General features: G+C 35.6%; 3 protein-coding genes across 5 annotated transcripts; all 3 read left to right on the forward strand.

The window, feature by feature from the left end:
• The first annotated feature begins 1,224 nt into the window (after nt 1-1,224).
• LOC103320653 (uncharacterized) lies at nt 1,225-3,129 on the forward strand. Its single transcript, XM_008222362.3, is given in 5 exon segments — nt 1,225-1,968; nt 1,970-2,003; nt 2,254-2,352; nt 2,432-2,499; nt 2,875-3,129. Coding segments are annotated over 5 exon segments (921 nt in total). The 5' UTR covers nt 1,225-1,366; the 3' UTR covers nt 2,993-3,129.
• Nucleotides 3,130-3,494: 365 nt separating this feature from the next.
• LOC103320652 (G protein alpha subunit 1) lies at nt 3,495-9,076 on the forward strand. 2 transcript variants are annotated; one of them, XM_089044921.1, is made up of 14 exons: nt 3,495-3,633; nt 5,262-5,425; nt 5,539-5,611; nt 5,974-6,011; nt 6,105-6,194; nt 6,374-6,445; nt 6,670-6,777; nt 6,915-7,016; nt 7,190-7,245; nt 7,639-7,773; nt 7,917-8,010; nt 8,146-8,205; nt 8,292-8,371; nt 8,711-9,076. In XM_089044921.1, exons 2-14 carry the CDS (start codon nt 5,339-5,341, stop codon nt 8,886-8,888), a joined length of 1,173 nt encoding a protein of 390 aa, XP_088901047.1. In that variant the 5' UTR covers nt 3,495-3,633; nt 5,262-5,338; the 3' UTR covers nt 8,889-9,076. The 2 variants fall into 2 exon arrangements, with proteins under 2 accessions (XP_088901047.1, XP_008220583.2); XM_008222361.2 differs by lacking the exon at nt 3,495-3,633 and adding an exon at nt 4,282-4,652.
• A 745-nt stretch (nt 9,077-9,821) lies between these two features.
• On the forward strand, nt 9,822-14,235 carry FAP2 (Chalcone-flavanone isomerase family protein). Of its 2 annotated transcripts, XM_008222359.3 has the most exons (11): nt 9,822-9,962; nt 10,549-11,166; nt 11,283-11,490; nt 11,663-11,738; nt 11,836-11,938; nt 12,175-12,243; nt 12,828-12,864; nt 12,957-13,031; nt 13,111-13,162; nt 13,388-13,432; nt 13,583-14,235. In XM_008222359.3, the coding sequence occupies exons 2-11, from the start codon at nt 10,652-10,654 to the stop codon at nt 13,678-13,680; spliced, it is 1,278 nt and encodes a 425-aa protein (XP_008220581.2). In that variant the 5' UTR covers nt 9,822-9,962; nt 10,549-10,651; the 3' UTR covers nt 13,681-14,235. The 2 variants fall into 2 exon arrangements, with proteins under 2 accessions (XP_008220581.2, XP_008220582.2); XM_008222360.3 differs by lacking the exon at nt 12,175-12,243.
• The last annotated feature ends 1,293 nt before the right edge of the window (nt 14,236-15,528 follow it).

Raw genomic sequence — 15,528 nt, forward strand, 5'->3', positions numbered from 1 at the left:
TTTTAATTAAAATACACAATCTGGTCTCCTTCCGCGATGTTCGGAAGAAAATGAAAGATCTAAGTTTCTGCCATTTTTATGAGAAGAGAGGAGGGGGTGAGAGAACTTCAAAATTCTTTGGATAATGATCCGTCACGATCAAAATAAACTAAATAAACATTCAGTTTATCAATATTTTTATTCCATCAATTTTAATTGGTTGGGAGAAAAGTATTTATTTATTTATTTTATTTAAGAATCTAGCCAATGATCTCATTCCAGCTTATATCTTTAGGATGTATATATGAATATAAATACTGATTAATTCATAAACATTTTTCTTTATCTTCTAAGTGGTATAGAATGAGATAATGCAGACTTTTGACTTCAACTTTAACAAAGCACCAGGGATGCTTTGCTTTAACGTGTGGTCGGAATTCCATATGGAACTTCTGGCTGGTAGTAGAAGTTGTTGGAAAGATATTTAGCAATATTGATGGCAAGGCCGGCCTTAGCGAACAACCAAAGCTGAGCTTGCAAGAGTAGTAATGGCATATCATCAAATCAATTGGATCTAAATTAACAGCCACTGGTCAACTTGCTTCAAAAGTTATACTTAATCTCTTCTAATTAAGCAACTAAGATCTTATTAGATACCATAAAAATTAAGCTTGATGTCCTGATACATGAACGGATAGAGAGGAAAGGAGGCATGGAGACTGGCTGGCCTGCATCATTCGCATGTGTGTTATGCAGCCTTGTAGGTGATTTCATCATAAAATACACACGAGTGCTAAGCTTAGTTGCGTATAGGTCTGATAGAATTTTATAACCGTCGATATAAGCATACGTGAGTCTTACAATGAAATTCATATGCATTTACGGTTTGAACGTAATATATGTTAAATTTATAATTATCCTCGAGTTTAATTGATAAGAATGCATTTTGATGTGGGTCATACCAATATACACTACACATACTACACAGGTTATAAAGCCTAACTAGTATGGTTTGAAAGATCATTTAAAGACAACAAAATTTGGTGAAAGTTGGCTCGTGACAAAGTATGGGTCATCATCACACCTACACAACACAAACACAAAAAGGAACCAACCAAACCAACCCCATCACCACCCTTATATACTTCCACACACTTTCACCTTCTTTACAATAAATATTTCCCAATTCTCTCACCCATTAATCTTTAATAATTTTATTAATCTTTAATAATTTTCTTCTAAAATTAGCCCAAAACCAGCTCATATACCTTACCACCCAAACAACCTCTCCAAAACAGAAAGGAAAAAAAACTGTACACTCTTTATCATGGCCTAGTCGATATCCCTACATCATACTCAACAACATCCCCGAATCCAATTCAATCCAATGCTACCTTTCTTTCTCAGCCCTGTCTCATTATATGCCATCTACGTACGCCGTTGCTTCGCCGCCTCCGGCCTCTCGCAACAAACCCTACAACTCGACAATGAGACCACCGTCCACTTCTGGGGTCCCAACCCCAAATTTTCTCAAGCCACCCAGAAAAAGCCTTCCCTGGTTCTAATCCACGGCTTCGGCCCCGTCGCCATGTGGCAGTGGCGGAACCAAGTCCAGTTCCTCTCCCCCCGCTTCAACGTCTACGTCCCCGACCTCGTCTTCTTCGGCGACTCCACCACCACGTCAGCAGAGAGAAGCGAGGTCTTTCAGGCGGCCTCCGTGGCTAAGCTGATGGAGAAGGCGGGCGTGGAGAGGTTCAGTGTCATTGGGACGAGCTACGGCGGGTTTGTGGCGTACCACGTGGCGAGGATGTGGCCGGAGAGAGTGGAGAAGGTGGTGATTGCCAGCTCCGGGGTTAACATGAGAAGAGGAGATAACGAGAAGTTGCTGAGGAGGGCAAAGTTGGAAAAGATTGAACATCTCATGCTGCCTGCGACGGCTGTGCAGTTGCAGACGTTGATCGGTCTCGCTATGTCCCGGCGTGTTGAACGTCATTCCTCGTTTTCTATTGAATGATTTCGTGCAGGTACAATTTTTTTATAATTATAATGTTGATTACAATTTGTTTTTCCTTTTACGTGTAATTTCAAAGGTCATGTGTCATGTGGACCACATTGTAGTTACGTGTTCTTCATCAGTCTTGATCAGTTAGGTTGGATTAGATCAGAGGGGACCCATGATAAATGTTTGGTTGATAATTTAACTTAATCATGGTTTTCAGCTAGGGGTTTTAATTAATATTAATTAATTATCATTTGGTGTGGGCATGAATGCAGAAATTGTACTCAGATAAAAGGAAGGAAAAGATGGAGCTGCTAAAGGGACTCACACTTGGACGAGATGACACACCAAACCTATCTCCTCTTCCTAACAAGGTATTATTATTATTATTATTATCATTTCATTGAAAAATCATTTATGTATATTAATTTATTGCAATATTTTGGGCTGTAGGAGGTTTTGATCGTATGGGGAGATAAAGACCAGATCTTTCCTTTGGAGATGGCTACCGAACTCAAGGAGTATGTACCCCAATTTCCATACAACTCAATATTCACCTTTATTTTCCTATATGCTAATTAATAGCTAATAATTGATTAAATTAAATTCCAGACTTTTTCCTCGTTCTTCTCAATTAATCTAATTTTTTAGGAGATGAACTCGAAGTTAAGTGTAAGGGGACAAATTCACTGCTTTAGTCAACTGGTCTAACCTACTTATGCAACTTTTCCTTGATGTTAAAACAATTTGTTTGGTTTTCATTGTAAACACAAGCATATAATTGACCGTATATAAATACTAATTATATAATATTGGAATTATGTGAAGTTATATATTTGTTTGGTCTGGTGAGAAATTAACATCAAGGTGCTTGGTTTTGTGAATTAATATTGCAGGCTTCTTGGACCCAAAACAAGACTGGAAGTGATAAAGAACACATCGCATGTACCCCAAGTTGAAAATCCCATACAATTCAACAACATTGTAGAAAGCTTCTTGTGCGACGACTCTTGATCAGTGATCACTATCTTTTTTCTTTTCTAATTAATTGGGTCTTCAGTATTTAATTAAACTGTTATATATGATATGTTTACCAGACCAAACCAAAAAAAAAATAAAAAATAAAAAATATGGATATATGCTTAACTTAACTGGCTCTTTTATTTGTTTTTTGTTTTTTGTTTTAATAATTAAGTGATGGCATACGACATGTCGTATAGGTTGTTAAGTAAATACTCGGGCTGTCAGCACGGAAACCCGCGTTTTGGACTGAATAGAAGGTCCAGCAAACGTCGAAGCTGAAGGCAATAGCTAGCCGACGTTTGTTTTGCCTCAATGGAATTGTATTCAATGAGCCCAACAACTTTTTTGGGCTACACCTTCGGCTCGCAGATGTATGATTCCATCATTTTCTTTTGGGTCAATAACGACATTTTGGATGAGATAAATTGAGATTTCAACTTCAAATTTATCACTGGAATTTGACAGGAAATGAGAACTACCAACCAAAAATTGAAAAGTACAAGGAAATCAATGGAAAATTACGTTCCGTAGCCGATATTCCACATGGTCGGTTATGAGTACGAAAATGGCAACAAGTTCAATTTCAAACCAAGGTTTGACTTGCGAAACATGCATGCACCATTTTATTAGGGGTAAGTGCATCTTAGCTATTCGTCTCGAGTTTACTCATGTAGAGATAATCTTTTATTGAATAAGAAGTCATTCAAGAATTTTGCTGAATCTATTCATATGTTGAATACTCAATTGCTCCATCCTTAATTTTATTGTATGAATATAAAACTTTTGTTATGCCGTGAATCTGAACTTAAAACAGTTCAACTCTCTATCATAAAAATGTGTCGATCTTTATAATAATTGCGAGAAACTCATTACATAATAGTGAAATGTGTGCATAGTTAACCCTAAAGAGCAAAGAGAAAGAAAAGAAAGTAAAAGTTGGATTAATGTGATGGAAAAGGCTGGCATGTTAAAATATCATTACAAATCTTTCTAAAGGACAAAGATGGGACTTGCAAAAGCATGAAGCATTCTTCCACATGACCCACCATTTGGTGGCAACCGGCAAGCTTGTCCTCTCCAAACTTCTAAAATATTATACACAGAGAAAGAGAAAGAGAAAGAGAAAGAGGAAGAGGGCCAGTCAACAACAACAACAGCGTATATAGAGAACGTGTATTGTCCCAAGAAGATAATATCACTATTTTACGAAAATTACAAATAAATACACTTTTTTTTTTTGTTGCTATAATTTTAAATATAAATATTAAAGCAATTTTTAATTGGGGTCTGTCTTTTCTAACTTTGACTGAAATGAAGAGAGAAGAATCAACAAGAAGAACAGGCTTTGCAGCTTTCGGCGCTGTTTCTTTTGTTTTTCTTTCTTTCCAGATTTAGCCAACACTTCGATACCCATTTCGCTTCCTCAGAACTATTCATACATTTATATACACCAAAAAACCACATTCATTGTTTCCAATTCCAGTTCTTTTTTTTTGGGTTTTATTTAATACACACCAAAACAAACCATTATCCCACGTTAAACACACATACAAAGCAGAGCAATTCCTCTCTAGGCTTCTTCATATTCGGCGATTCAGCTCAATCTACTGCTCTATCACTTGCCCAGAAAGGCCATTTCGTTTCTTTTCAGGTAGCTCACTTAAGCTTCTTACTTAAATTTGCTATTCTTCTTCTTCTTCTTCTTCTTCTTCTTCTTCTTCTTCTTCTTTTGTTTTTAGTTTTTTAGTAACAGATCTCTGCTGTTGATCTCGTAGCACTAGATCAAGAAGTTCCCTTTTTGTTATTTTATTAGTTGGTTTGATTGAATAGCATTCTGGGTTGTCTTTGGAGTGAGTGTTCTTTAATGGGTTACCTTTTCTTTTTCATCTTCATTTTTGTGAAAAATAAGAATTTCTTTAGCTGATGGGTAATTTTTTAGTTTGTTTATGCAGGCCATGGTGCCCAGCTAAATTCTAATAAGGAAATATATAGTTATTATCAGTATACAAACCTAAAGTTAATATTTTCTCACTAATTATCTTTAACATTGTGGTCTGGACCATCTTTTTCAGCTTTGCCTAACTTAAGTCTCACTAGAATTCCATCTTAATATCACGAAACGAATGTATGGCCGAGTGGTTGTATGGGTTCTTTTTAATTTTAGGTATTGATGTGGCATTGTGTCTTAATTGTAATGGTTTGTTTGAAGTCATTGAGGTCAGGTTCTATAGTGCCCCCTGACATCTAGCTTTGTGATTAGGTCCATTTGGTATGAACTTTACAGAAGGGAATTGAAGATACATTTAACACGGTGTGGAGCTGACTTGTGCATCTTCTATGCTATCTATTGTAATAGAAAATATGGGTTTACTCTGCAGCAGAAACAAGCATTACAACGAAGCGGACAACGAAGAGAATACCCAGGTGAGTTCTGCATGATATAATAAAAACTTTGTAATGCCATTGATTAAGTGTTATTGGAGAAGCTTTACATTTACCATCGGGCTCTAATTTATTGTCAATGCATGCATTTCCAGACTGCAGAAATTGAAAGGCGAATTGAACAAGAAACGAAGGCTGAAAAGCATATCCAGAAACTTCTTCTACTTGGTACAAAAATATAACGGGTTTCTTTTTACCTTCTATGGTTTACACAAAATCACATTCATAATAGTTAGAGCTTCTTAGGGTTGCAATAGGTAGAGCTTCGTAGGGTTGCAAACTTTCACTTTTATGACTGACGGCAGCATATAGGTGTCTTGTACTGTTTATGTGGTGATTCTTCCAAATTTCATGGAAGTAACAAATAGAGTTTTATTATGCATTTCCTTGTCGGATATTAAACTGTTTGCATAGCGCCTGGTACATTTATACATTGTTCATTTCAAAAATTGCAGTTATAATTTTAATTTTAACCATATTTAGAGATAGTTATCAATTCCACAATACTGAGATCAATTTATTGTTTTAAGGTGCTGGTGAGTCGGGGAAATCCACAATTTTTAAGCAGGTAAGACGTTGTATACGTTTCCCCATTTAAGTATTATCATTTATACTAGCAATGCACGTATTTATATTTTTGTTACACACAAACCATTTGCAGATAAAGCTTTTGTTTCAAACTGGATTTGATGAGGCAGAGCTCAAGAGCTACATCTCAGTCATCCATGCCAATGTGTATCAGACCATAAAAGTACGCAATACGTGAAAGGGTGTGTTGGTTATTTCCCTTTCTGCATGGTACAAGGAATATTAGTGCATGCTCTCTATAGAAGAAAATATAGCTTTTTTGCAAACACTCATATTCAGAGCAAAAGAACCTGAATTGAATTGAATTCTTCAATTTAATGTATGCATGATGTGGTTGAATAGATATTGTATGATGGGTCAAAGGAACTTGCTCAGAATAACAGAGAAACGTATGAGATATCCAGTGAAAATAAGGTTTGACCTCATCCTTTCGTTGCCTATTACATCGCCTTCTCTGGTTTTTGTTTTTTAATTTAGCTGACATTAGTTGAAGGAATTTGGTTTAACTGCTTTTTAACATATGATTTGTTTTTAAAATCACTGTATGAATTTTCTGTTCTTTCAAGCTTCTGGCTTGCTCAATCCATTGCTAAAACAAAACTGCATGTATGTTTAGTAAACTTTGCATTCTTTATCAGGAAATTGGAGAGAAACTATCAAAAATTGGTGGCAGATTGGATTATCCACGTCTCACAAAAGAGCTTGCACAGGATATAGAAACTCTTTGGAAAGATGCTGCAATTCAGGTAGCTGTTACTTAATGTAACTGACATACGCAATTGTTTGACGTCAATCCTAGTGCTTTGAATCCAGTTATTTAGCACATCTGCTTCTGTCTTTTACCCAATGCTCTAAGTGAAGGACCTGTACTCTACAATTGTAGGAAACATATGCCCGTGGTAATGAACTCCAAGTTCCTGATTGTGCCAACTATTTCATGGAAAATCTTCAAAGATTAGCTGACGCAAATTACATTCCAACCAAGGTAACTAAAGTTCACAATTATAACTGATTATTTCCTTAATTGAATAAGGTACTAGAATATTTATTATATATGTGTTGGTTCCTAGCTGGTTCCTTTATAAACTTCTTACATTAATGTGGAAAAGTTACAAATTTATAGCTCGTTCAAAAAGTAAGCATTTTGTGGTATTGTAGGAGGATGTTCTTTATGCCAGAGTTCGTACTACTGGTGTTGTAGAGATCCAGTTCAGGTAATTATTTTTCTTTGAAAAATAAGGTGCAGCACGACTTTTTCTTGGAACTTTGACATTTTCTTTATACTTGTACTGTTTAAATTATTATTATTTTTCCTGTGTCCACAAAAGGCTAAAATGTAAATCTTCTTTCAGTTTTCTGCAGTTTTGTTTACTACATTTCTTCTTATTTCTCACCATGCCACTTATTTGTTCTAACTCAGCTGATTTTCGAACTAAAAGTCATTTAAGGATGCCCTTAAAATTTAATTTAGTTCATGATTTTCTTATGCACTGTGCACATTTTAGTATGATGCATTTCTTTTGATGAGACTTCTATGGTTGTGCAACTCGTGTATAGAATGGTTGAATTTTCAAACAAACGACTCAGTGATTACTATGATTTTGCAGCCCTGTTGGAGAAAATAAGAAAAGTGGTGAAGTATATAGACTCTTCGATGTTGGAGGCCAGAGAAATGAGAGGAGGAAATGGATCCATCTATTTGAAGGTGTTACAGCTGTAATATTTTGTGCTGCTGTTAGCGAGTAAGATCACCATTGCTTTCATTTACATCTGTCATTCTCTTCAAAGATATCTTACCATGTTTTGATCATGGATATCATTCCTTTATATATATGTGTGTGTGCGTGTGTGTACTGAAGTAGTCTTGATTGACATTGTGTTTCAGGTATGATCAAACACTCTTTGAGGATGAAAGTAAGAATAGGATGATGGAGACAAAGGAGCTTTTTGACTGGGTCCTGAAGCAACCATGTTTCGAGGTTTTCTTTTCTTCTGTGTTTTTGTGCTCTTGTGTGTCGCATGTGCGGCCACACAGATTTCTTCATCTATCCCAAGCTGACTCTTTTCCATCTATGTCCTCTTTAATATATATTATTTTATTTCTTCGGGTGCAGAAAACTTCCTTCATGCTGTTTTTAAACAAGTTCGATATATTCGAGAAGAAGGTTCTAAATGTAAGAGCTAGTAAATCAGTGTACGGTTTTTCATTCAGTGGCAACTAACTAACAACTGTATGGGTTGTTGATATTTAAATGTGTAGGTGCCACTTAACGTGTGTGAATGGTTCAAAGATTACCAGCCAGTTTCAACGGGAAAGCAAGAGATTGAACATGCATATGAGTAAGCATATATATCTTTGTGGTCCTTTGCTTTGGATGAAAGGAAGAAACCCTACTAAAGAGTACACGTATTTAGCTATAGCAAACCTCCAAAATGCTGCCAAACTGTTTTTGTCCAAACTGTCGCAGAAATATGAAGGCCTATAGCTGGCTGAAAGCTTCACCAACTTGCAACCATTTTCATAATAAAGACCTCAATTAGTAGTGTGACCTACTTTGTTGTTTTCCTGAACATCCAATCTCTGTTTTAACTGTTTGCATATTTGCACACAATGATAACCATTGCACGTCTCTTTTTAGAAGAAGAAAATTGAACTTTGTTAAAACATTTTGCATTCAGGTTTGTGAAGAAAAAATTTGAGGAATTGTACTTTCAGAGCACGACCCCGGATCGTGTGGACCGGGTGTTTAAGATCTATAGAACCACTGCCCTTGATCAAAAGCTTGTGAAGAAGACTTTCAAGCTTGTGGATGAGACTTTGAGACGGAGAAATCTGTTCGAGGCCGGTTTATTGTGACCAGGGACCAGTTTTCGGGGCCAACAAAAGATTGTATTTTGAAGAACATCACAGTTTGAGCTCTCAGATTCCTTGATTTTTAGCATTTAATTTCAATTAAATCCTGTTCCACTTGTGAGTTTCAAGACAGGCTTATTTGTGAAAAGCCATTTTATAATATATAAAATGATTGTTAAGCCTTTCAAGAATGATGATTTCATGGTTCTTTATACATTAGCGGATGACATTGATCTAATAAGTTGGTGAATGAACTAATAAGTACAAGACAAAGTCGGCTGTCATATTTTTTATTATAAAAAATTAGCGACAAAGTCGGCTGTCATATGTTTATGTTTTACTTGTCAAAGATCATATGATTTTAGGACACTGCAGCAGGCATTTTCCGACCAAATAATTCTAACTGGTTGGTTGGTCAAAGACTCAACAGAAATAAACTCACCACGGTCAAAGACTCAACAGAAATAAACTCACCACGAAAAACAGAGAAAATTCTAATTATTATTTTCCCCGGTAAAAGCATGGGAAATACACTGCAGGCGATATACTTCTGTTCCCTTTTTTTTTGGAGCTACTTTTATTCCCTTTTATTAAAAGAAGGATCTCGTCAACCCTGCCGATTGGGATTTGAAAACACGTGTACGAAAAAGACAGCCACAGGGGGGAAGACAATATTGACATGTAAAACTCAAGGATATAATCGTCATTTCAGAATCTGAAACGTTTATTTGCCGTCCACCGGGAAAAAAATGCGCCAACTTTTTTGTTTATAGAAAAAACGCGAAAAAAGCTTTTACCCTAATAAAAGGTCACAGAAAATGAGAAAAGCCAGTTTTATTTCTGCCGAAAATATTTTTTCTTTTCTGTTTTTCCATTTTTGACCCGAGAAAGCATTTGAATCGACTGTGACTTGTTCCCGTTTCGTACCCGAAGCATATTCCTTTCTCTTTCGTCCACTTTCTTCCTGAATTACACGGAAAAAACCGAACTTTTTAATGCAGAAGAAACAGTGAAGATCAAATTGTAACCAATTGATCTCGACCCAGAAGCTCGCTCGTTACAAATTTGCAATCCCAGGTTCTTTTCTTGGTTTCTCTTCTTTTCTCCAGGTGCTTCTTATTTTCTGTTTGGTTCTTGGGAATAATGGGGAAACGGAAACGGAAAAGAAAGCAAAAAAGAATGCCAAAGAAAAGTGCTTTCGAAATCCATTTTCTTGCATTTCCTCTCTTTCCTATATTCCTTTTCAATATTCTTTGATTATTTTGAAGAACAATAAAAAGAGACACCAGTTAACATTTGATTATAATTTTGAGTAGAGGAATGTTGCATGATCATGTAATTTTGAGTTTAATGTTTAGGAAGTTAACGAATTAACAATGGTAATTCTGTCTGTGTTATGTGGCATTGAATTTAGGTCTTGAAGCACGAATTTTACCCCCATTAATATCAAATTCTTTGCATCATACCAATCAATATTTAATGGATTTAGCATATCTTTAAGCTGTAATTTTACCTCAAAAGCAACGTTCATAAGCTGCACTAACATTTCTTTTTCATGTTGTATTCAATGATGCTGTCTTACAGCGTTGTTATGTAAGCATGTTTTTATTTTTGCGTTTTCTGAATTGAATGACAGAACCTTTGTCATTGTGACTTTTTGCAGGTGTATCGTATCGTATTTGTCTTGATTTATGTCTTAAACTCAAATTTTCTATTGAGGAAGGTTTAAGTGCCAATTCAGGTAGAATTATAGGACATAGAAAAACATGAAGATTAAGCGGTTTGGGTTCATGGATCTTGATGAAGGGTCTCCATACAACTTTCCTGTTGAGCCTCTCATTTTGCATAGTTTTCGGGGTCATATGTTTTCACAGATCGGTTCGTTTATGGACAATTCATTGCACCAGTCTAGATACTTTCATGTCCCTGGAAGTTTAGCTCTCGACGGAGCATTTAATCACATTTCTAAGCTTGCTGGTGCTTTACTATGTTTCTTCTCTTGTGGGCCCAATACAAATGCTACTAGAGAGATGGAGGGTAATTGGCATGGTTCTCAACCCGGATGCTCCAGATCTTCACATGTTAAACTTATTACTTCTGGTCGACAAAATCTTATAGGATTTCACTTCGGTTTTGCATCAAAAGGAGAATATGCTAACTCAGTGGTTTTTGGTAAGATTTCGGCTTTTGTAATGCAATTCCTACAAAGAGAAGCTGAAAAGATACGTTCACATCCCATGCTCTCGTTAGCTTCTGGACTTGTACCACCTTTTGGCAGCTTGTAAGTCTTTAAACCATTCACAAGGGAGTAGATTCAAGTGCAAAATTTCCCATGGGTTCTACTTTTGATGTTGATCAGCAAAATCTTCTTCTTCTTTTTTGTTTAATTGCTACCAGATCTTCAAATGCACTAGCTGTTCCATTGGAGAATACCAATACCATGGATCAAAGGCCGTGTGAGGTTGGACATCAAGGATGCGCAGGATTGCCATTTCCTGACTTGAACTGGAGAAGACATGCAGTGGAGCCTAGAACTGGCATTGAGTTTCCTATGATCTTGGACAATATTTTAACAGGAAATAATAATTCCAGTTTAAGTTCAGAGGTTACCACTTGGAGTCCTTTTTCTTTTTTGCTTTTTGTTTTTTGTTTTTGTTTTTGTTTTTGTTTTTTTAAAATAAAAAAAAAAATTGGGTTGGGGTTTGTACTTTTCTTCTTCTTGATATGGGTGTATGTTCACAGCTCCTCAATTTAATATTGACATTTTACCATTGCAGGTCCTTGTGGGAACTGGATCCAGAACAATGAAAATAATTAAAATAAAATCTCTGAAGATCTATGCGTTTGGTTTTTGTAAGTTTTAGTATTTCTTTGTTACTTCCAGTCTAATATTTTTTACATCCATTATCTTATTTGCTCTCTTATTTATTTATCTATTATTTCTGTATAGATGTTCATCCTAACTCTGTTTGCAAGAAATTGGGGTCAAAATATGCTTCTATTTCAGTAGATGAACTAAACAAACGCCATGATTTTTATGAGGATCTTCTCAGGTATGGACAACTATCATGCTACATGGAGTAATTCCCTATATTTCTCAGACATATTTTAGTGGTGAATTAAGATCAATATAATCAGTACATACTCAATCCTTTTTTGCTTTCTAATTTCTTTCCGAGCTTGTGTTTGCATATGGGTCCCATATTTCCCAAGTTGTTCAATTAGTTTTCATGGATCTGCTGCTAAGTTTCTGGTTTTGATAAACTTTCTGCTACTTTTTGGCCTACAGGGCAGATATTGATATGACAGTTAGGCTTGTGGTTAGTTGCAATGGGATGAAAATCAATACTGTGAGAGAGTAAGTTATATTTCTGTGTCAGCATCCCCTTGGATATTTATATGGGTTTGGATGTCCCTATTTTAAATGGGACAAAGACAATCTTGAGGCTTTTTCGTTTTGATATAATCTTCTTGGCTTCAAGCTTTTACTGATAGAAGATTACTGTTCTTAAATATTCATAGCTAGGTTTGCTCATTGTGCATATATTCACCTGTTTCAGATATCATCATTGTTATGATACGATCTCGGTTAGCTCCATGTTTTGTAGTGGTTTGGGTAGGCTCACATTGAAATGGGTGGTGTGTTTGCGAGAAATTTTGAGAGTTGAGCTGAACTTGGATGTCTTAACCAGCTCTGCTGTGGGATAAATTTAGGCTTTAGACGTACGAGCTAGAATTTTTTACTAGTTCTTAACTCATTTATTATCTGAAACCAAAAATTGATTGTGCAAGTTAATATACCATGTTACCTAAGCTTAGTTTGAGCTAAGTTAGCCTTGTTCCTTTCTCACTACGTATCCTAGACATGTTACAACAATGTTGAAAATTGAAATTTAGTTTTATTCATTCTCATTTGTGTCCTCTGGATTATACTTGATGCAGTGCCTTTGAGAAATCCCTTCGAGCCCGATTGGTGAAGGTAAATCATCTCCCTTTATAGAATCGCTGTTTTGTGTTTCTGATCTAGTATTCGCTAATTCTTTTCATTTTTTTTTACCTTTTTTTTTTCAGACAAACCCAGAGACTGACTTCCATTGCATAACAACATTCGGTTCAAACTTTACACGAGATATTCCGTTGCCAGCGGTAAACTTTATTACTCTTGCATTTCTTTTTTATATATTAAGTGATCACCAAATTACATTAACTTTTTGGAATATTTCAGGGAACAACGATTGATTTTCAACGAACAGCTGATGGAAAATTAATTACCAAAAGTGAGTGGGGATTGCTTTGAAATATTATATATGGTTTATGCTAATAATACATCTGTCAAGGCTTAACCATGATGGCAATTTGAGCACAGAGTATACAGCTTGAAAAGACCCCAGAACCCTCCCCTGCTTCCCAATTCTCTTCACTTCTCTTTTCTGTATGCTTCTAATGCTCTATTTACCAGTTGAAGGTTTTGTTTGCTTAGAGTTTTGTATGAAATTTTGCAGTTGAAGGTAATCAGATTGGAGCAGTCCACAGCAAGGATCTGTGCAGTAAGTGAATTATCCTTTTGAATAATCTGTTTTATTTCGAAATTCTCCTTGGAGTTTTATATCTCGTCATGTCTCCATGAAATTGGTGAAGAGAATCCAATCGTATACTTTTGTGGGGGATATATTTCTAATGCACAATTGTACTTTCAGGGGCTTTCTTTGACATGTACCTCGGAGATCTACCCGTGTCGGAGCAAAGTAAAGAAGAGATTGGCAGAAATGTTGCTAATATTATTAGACGTTGCTAAAATGGTTCATTTGTCTCCATTGCCTCACTTTTTTAAAAGGGCAAGTGGTTGTTGATGCGGCAGAACTGCCTGCTGCTTAGCTGTATTATCCATTCGAGTGCACTCAAGCTCAACAGTGTCGGATGTCAAAGACGTCAATGTGGCCGAAAAGCATTACAAGGGCAATCAGTGAGCTTGCTGCAAAAGATTTAAGGCTTGGCTGGGGTCTCGCGGCCTCTTAGAATAGTTTTCTTATTAGTGTGCCATTCTTTGTAGCTATTTTCTGGTGATTTGCAGATGATAAGATTTGCAGTCCCCTACAAATCATCAGCTTCCAAGTGTAGCAGCTGCAAGTATAGGGTTAATGATCCTAAATAGTCCTCCAACTATTGCTCAAGTATCATTTTGGCCACCAACTAAAATTTTCATTTCAAACGTCCTTAAACTTTTTATTTTTGTACCAAGATAGTCCATCCGTCAAAGTCTGTATATTATTCCGTGAAATCGAGGGACAAAACTGTATTTTTAGGTGAGTATCCTCCTCTTAATGGGTTATTGATCCCAATGGTTCCTCAACTATTGCTCCAGTATTATTTTGGTCCACCAACTAAAATTTTCATTTGAACCGTCCTTCAACTCTTTTTTTTTTGTATCAAGATGGTCCTACTGTTAAAGTTTGTCAATTTTATTGTTAAATTAATGAGTAAAAGTCTCTATGAATTAAAATAGTAATATATAATTAAAAATTAAAGGAAACTATTATAAAACTTAGAAAATTTTAAAAAATTGAATCTCACTACCCACATGGCTTTTTTTTTTCTCTCGTGAGATTGGCCTAACAATTAATAATAAAAATTCTCTATTGTTTAAATTAATTAAAATCACATAAATATAAAAATAAAAACAAACTTTTTAAAAGAGTAAACAATAATTAAAAATTAAAGGAAACTATTATAGGAACTTGTACCTAATTTTAAAATTGAAAAAATTGAATCTCACCACCAACATGGCATTTTTTTATTTTATGACACGGACTTAAAAAGTAATATATTTTTCTCTATTGTTTAAATTAATTAAATTTTTTAAAATAAGATAAATACAAAAATAAATAATAATAAAATTGACGGACTTTGACGGTAGGACCATCTTGATACCAAAAAAAAAAAAAAGGTGGAAGGACGGTTCAAATGAAAATTTTAGTTAGTGGACCAAAATGATACTGGAGCAATAGATGAGAGACCATTTTAGTTATACTCTCAATAGAGCTTCTCAAAAAGTCGCATATACCCTTTTAAACTCAATCACATGGCCATCGCGTGATCAGAAGTGACGGAATCTGTCACGGATGGACCATCTTGATACAAAATAAAAAGTTTGAAGATATTTGAAATGAAAATTTTAGTTGATGGATCAAAATGATATTGAAGCAATAATTTAAGAGACCATTTAGGTCATTAACCCGCAAGTATAAATTGCGTATGAACATCTTTTGGTTTAACAGTTATATATGTCATTATTAACTTCTTGTTTCCTTCATCTCTTCAACTCAGTCCATTTCTGTGGGGAACATTTATTTATTTTATTTTTTGTGCGCGTGCGACCGCAGTGTTACAGTGGCACTCATCACAACTGAAACATTCACACGTAATTTTTGGGTCCTATACAAATCTTAAACTTTGTAGCCTAAAATGGGTCAGGCTAAGAGCCTTCTACCAAATCTTCATATAAATTTGGAGGCCGCCCCAGGCCCTTGCTGTAGTGCAAAAGCAAGAGGGACGTTTAAGAGCACCAGTAGCAAGCTGGTCCCTCCCGTTGACGAAATTAATTAAAAATCATATTAAACTGTTCATCGAAAGGCCAAGAAAAGTA

This window comes from Prunus mume, linkage group LG2 (assembly GCF_029339155.1).
Source record: "Prunus mume cultivar Tortuosa linkage group LG2, ASM2933915v1, whole genome shotgun sequence".
Taxonomy (NCBI): Eukaryota; Viridiplantae; Streptophyta; class Magnoliopsida; order Rosales; family Rosaceae; genus Prunus; species Prunus mume.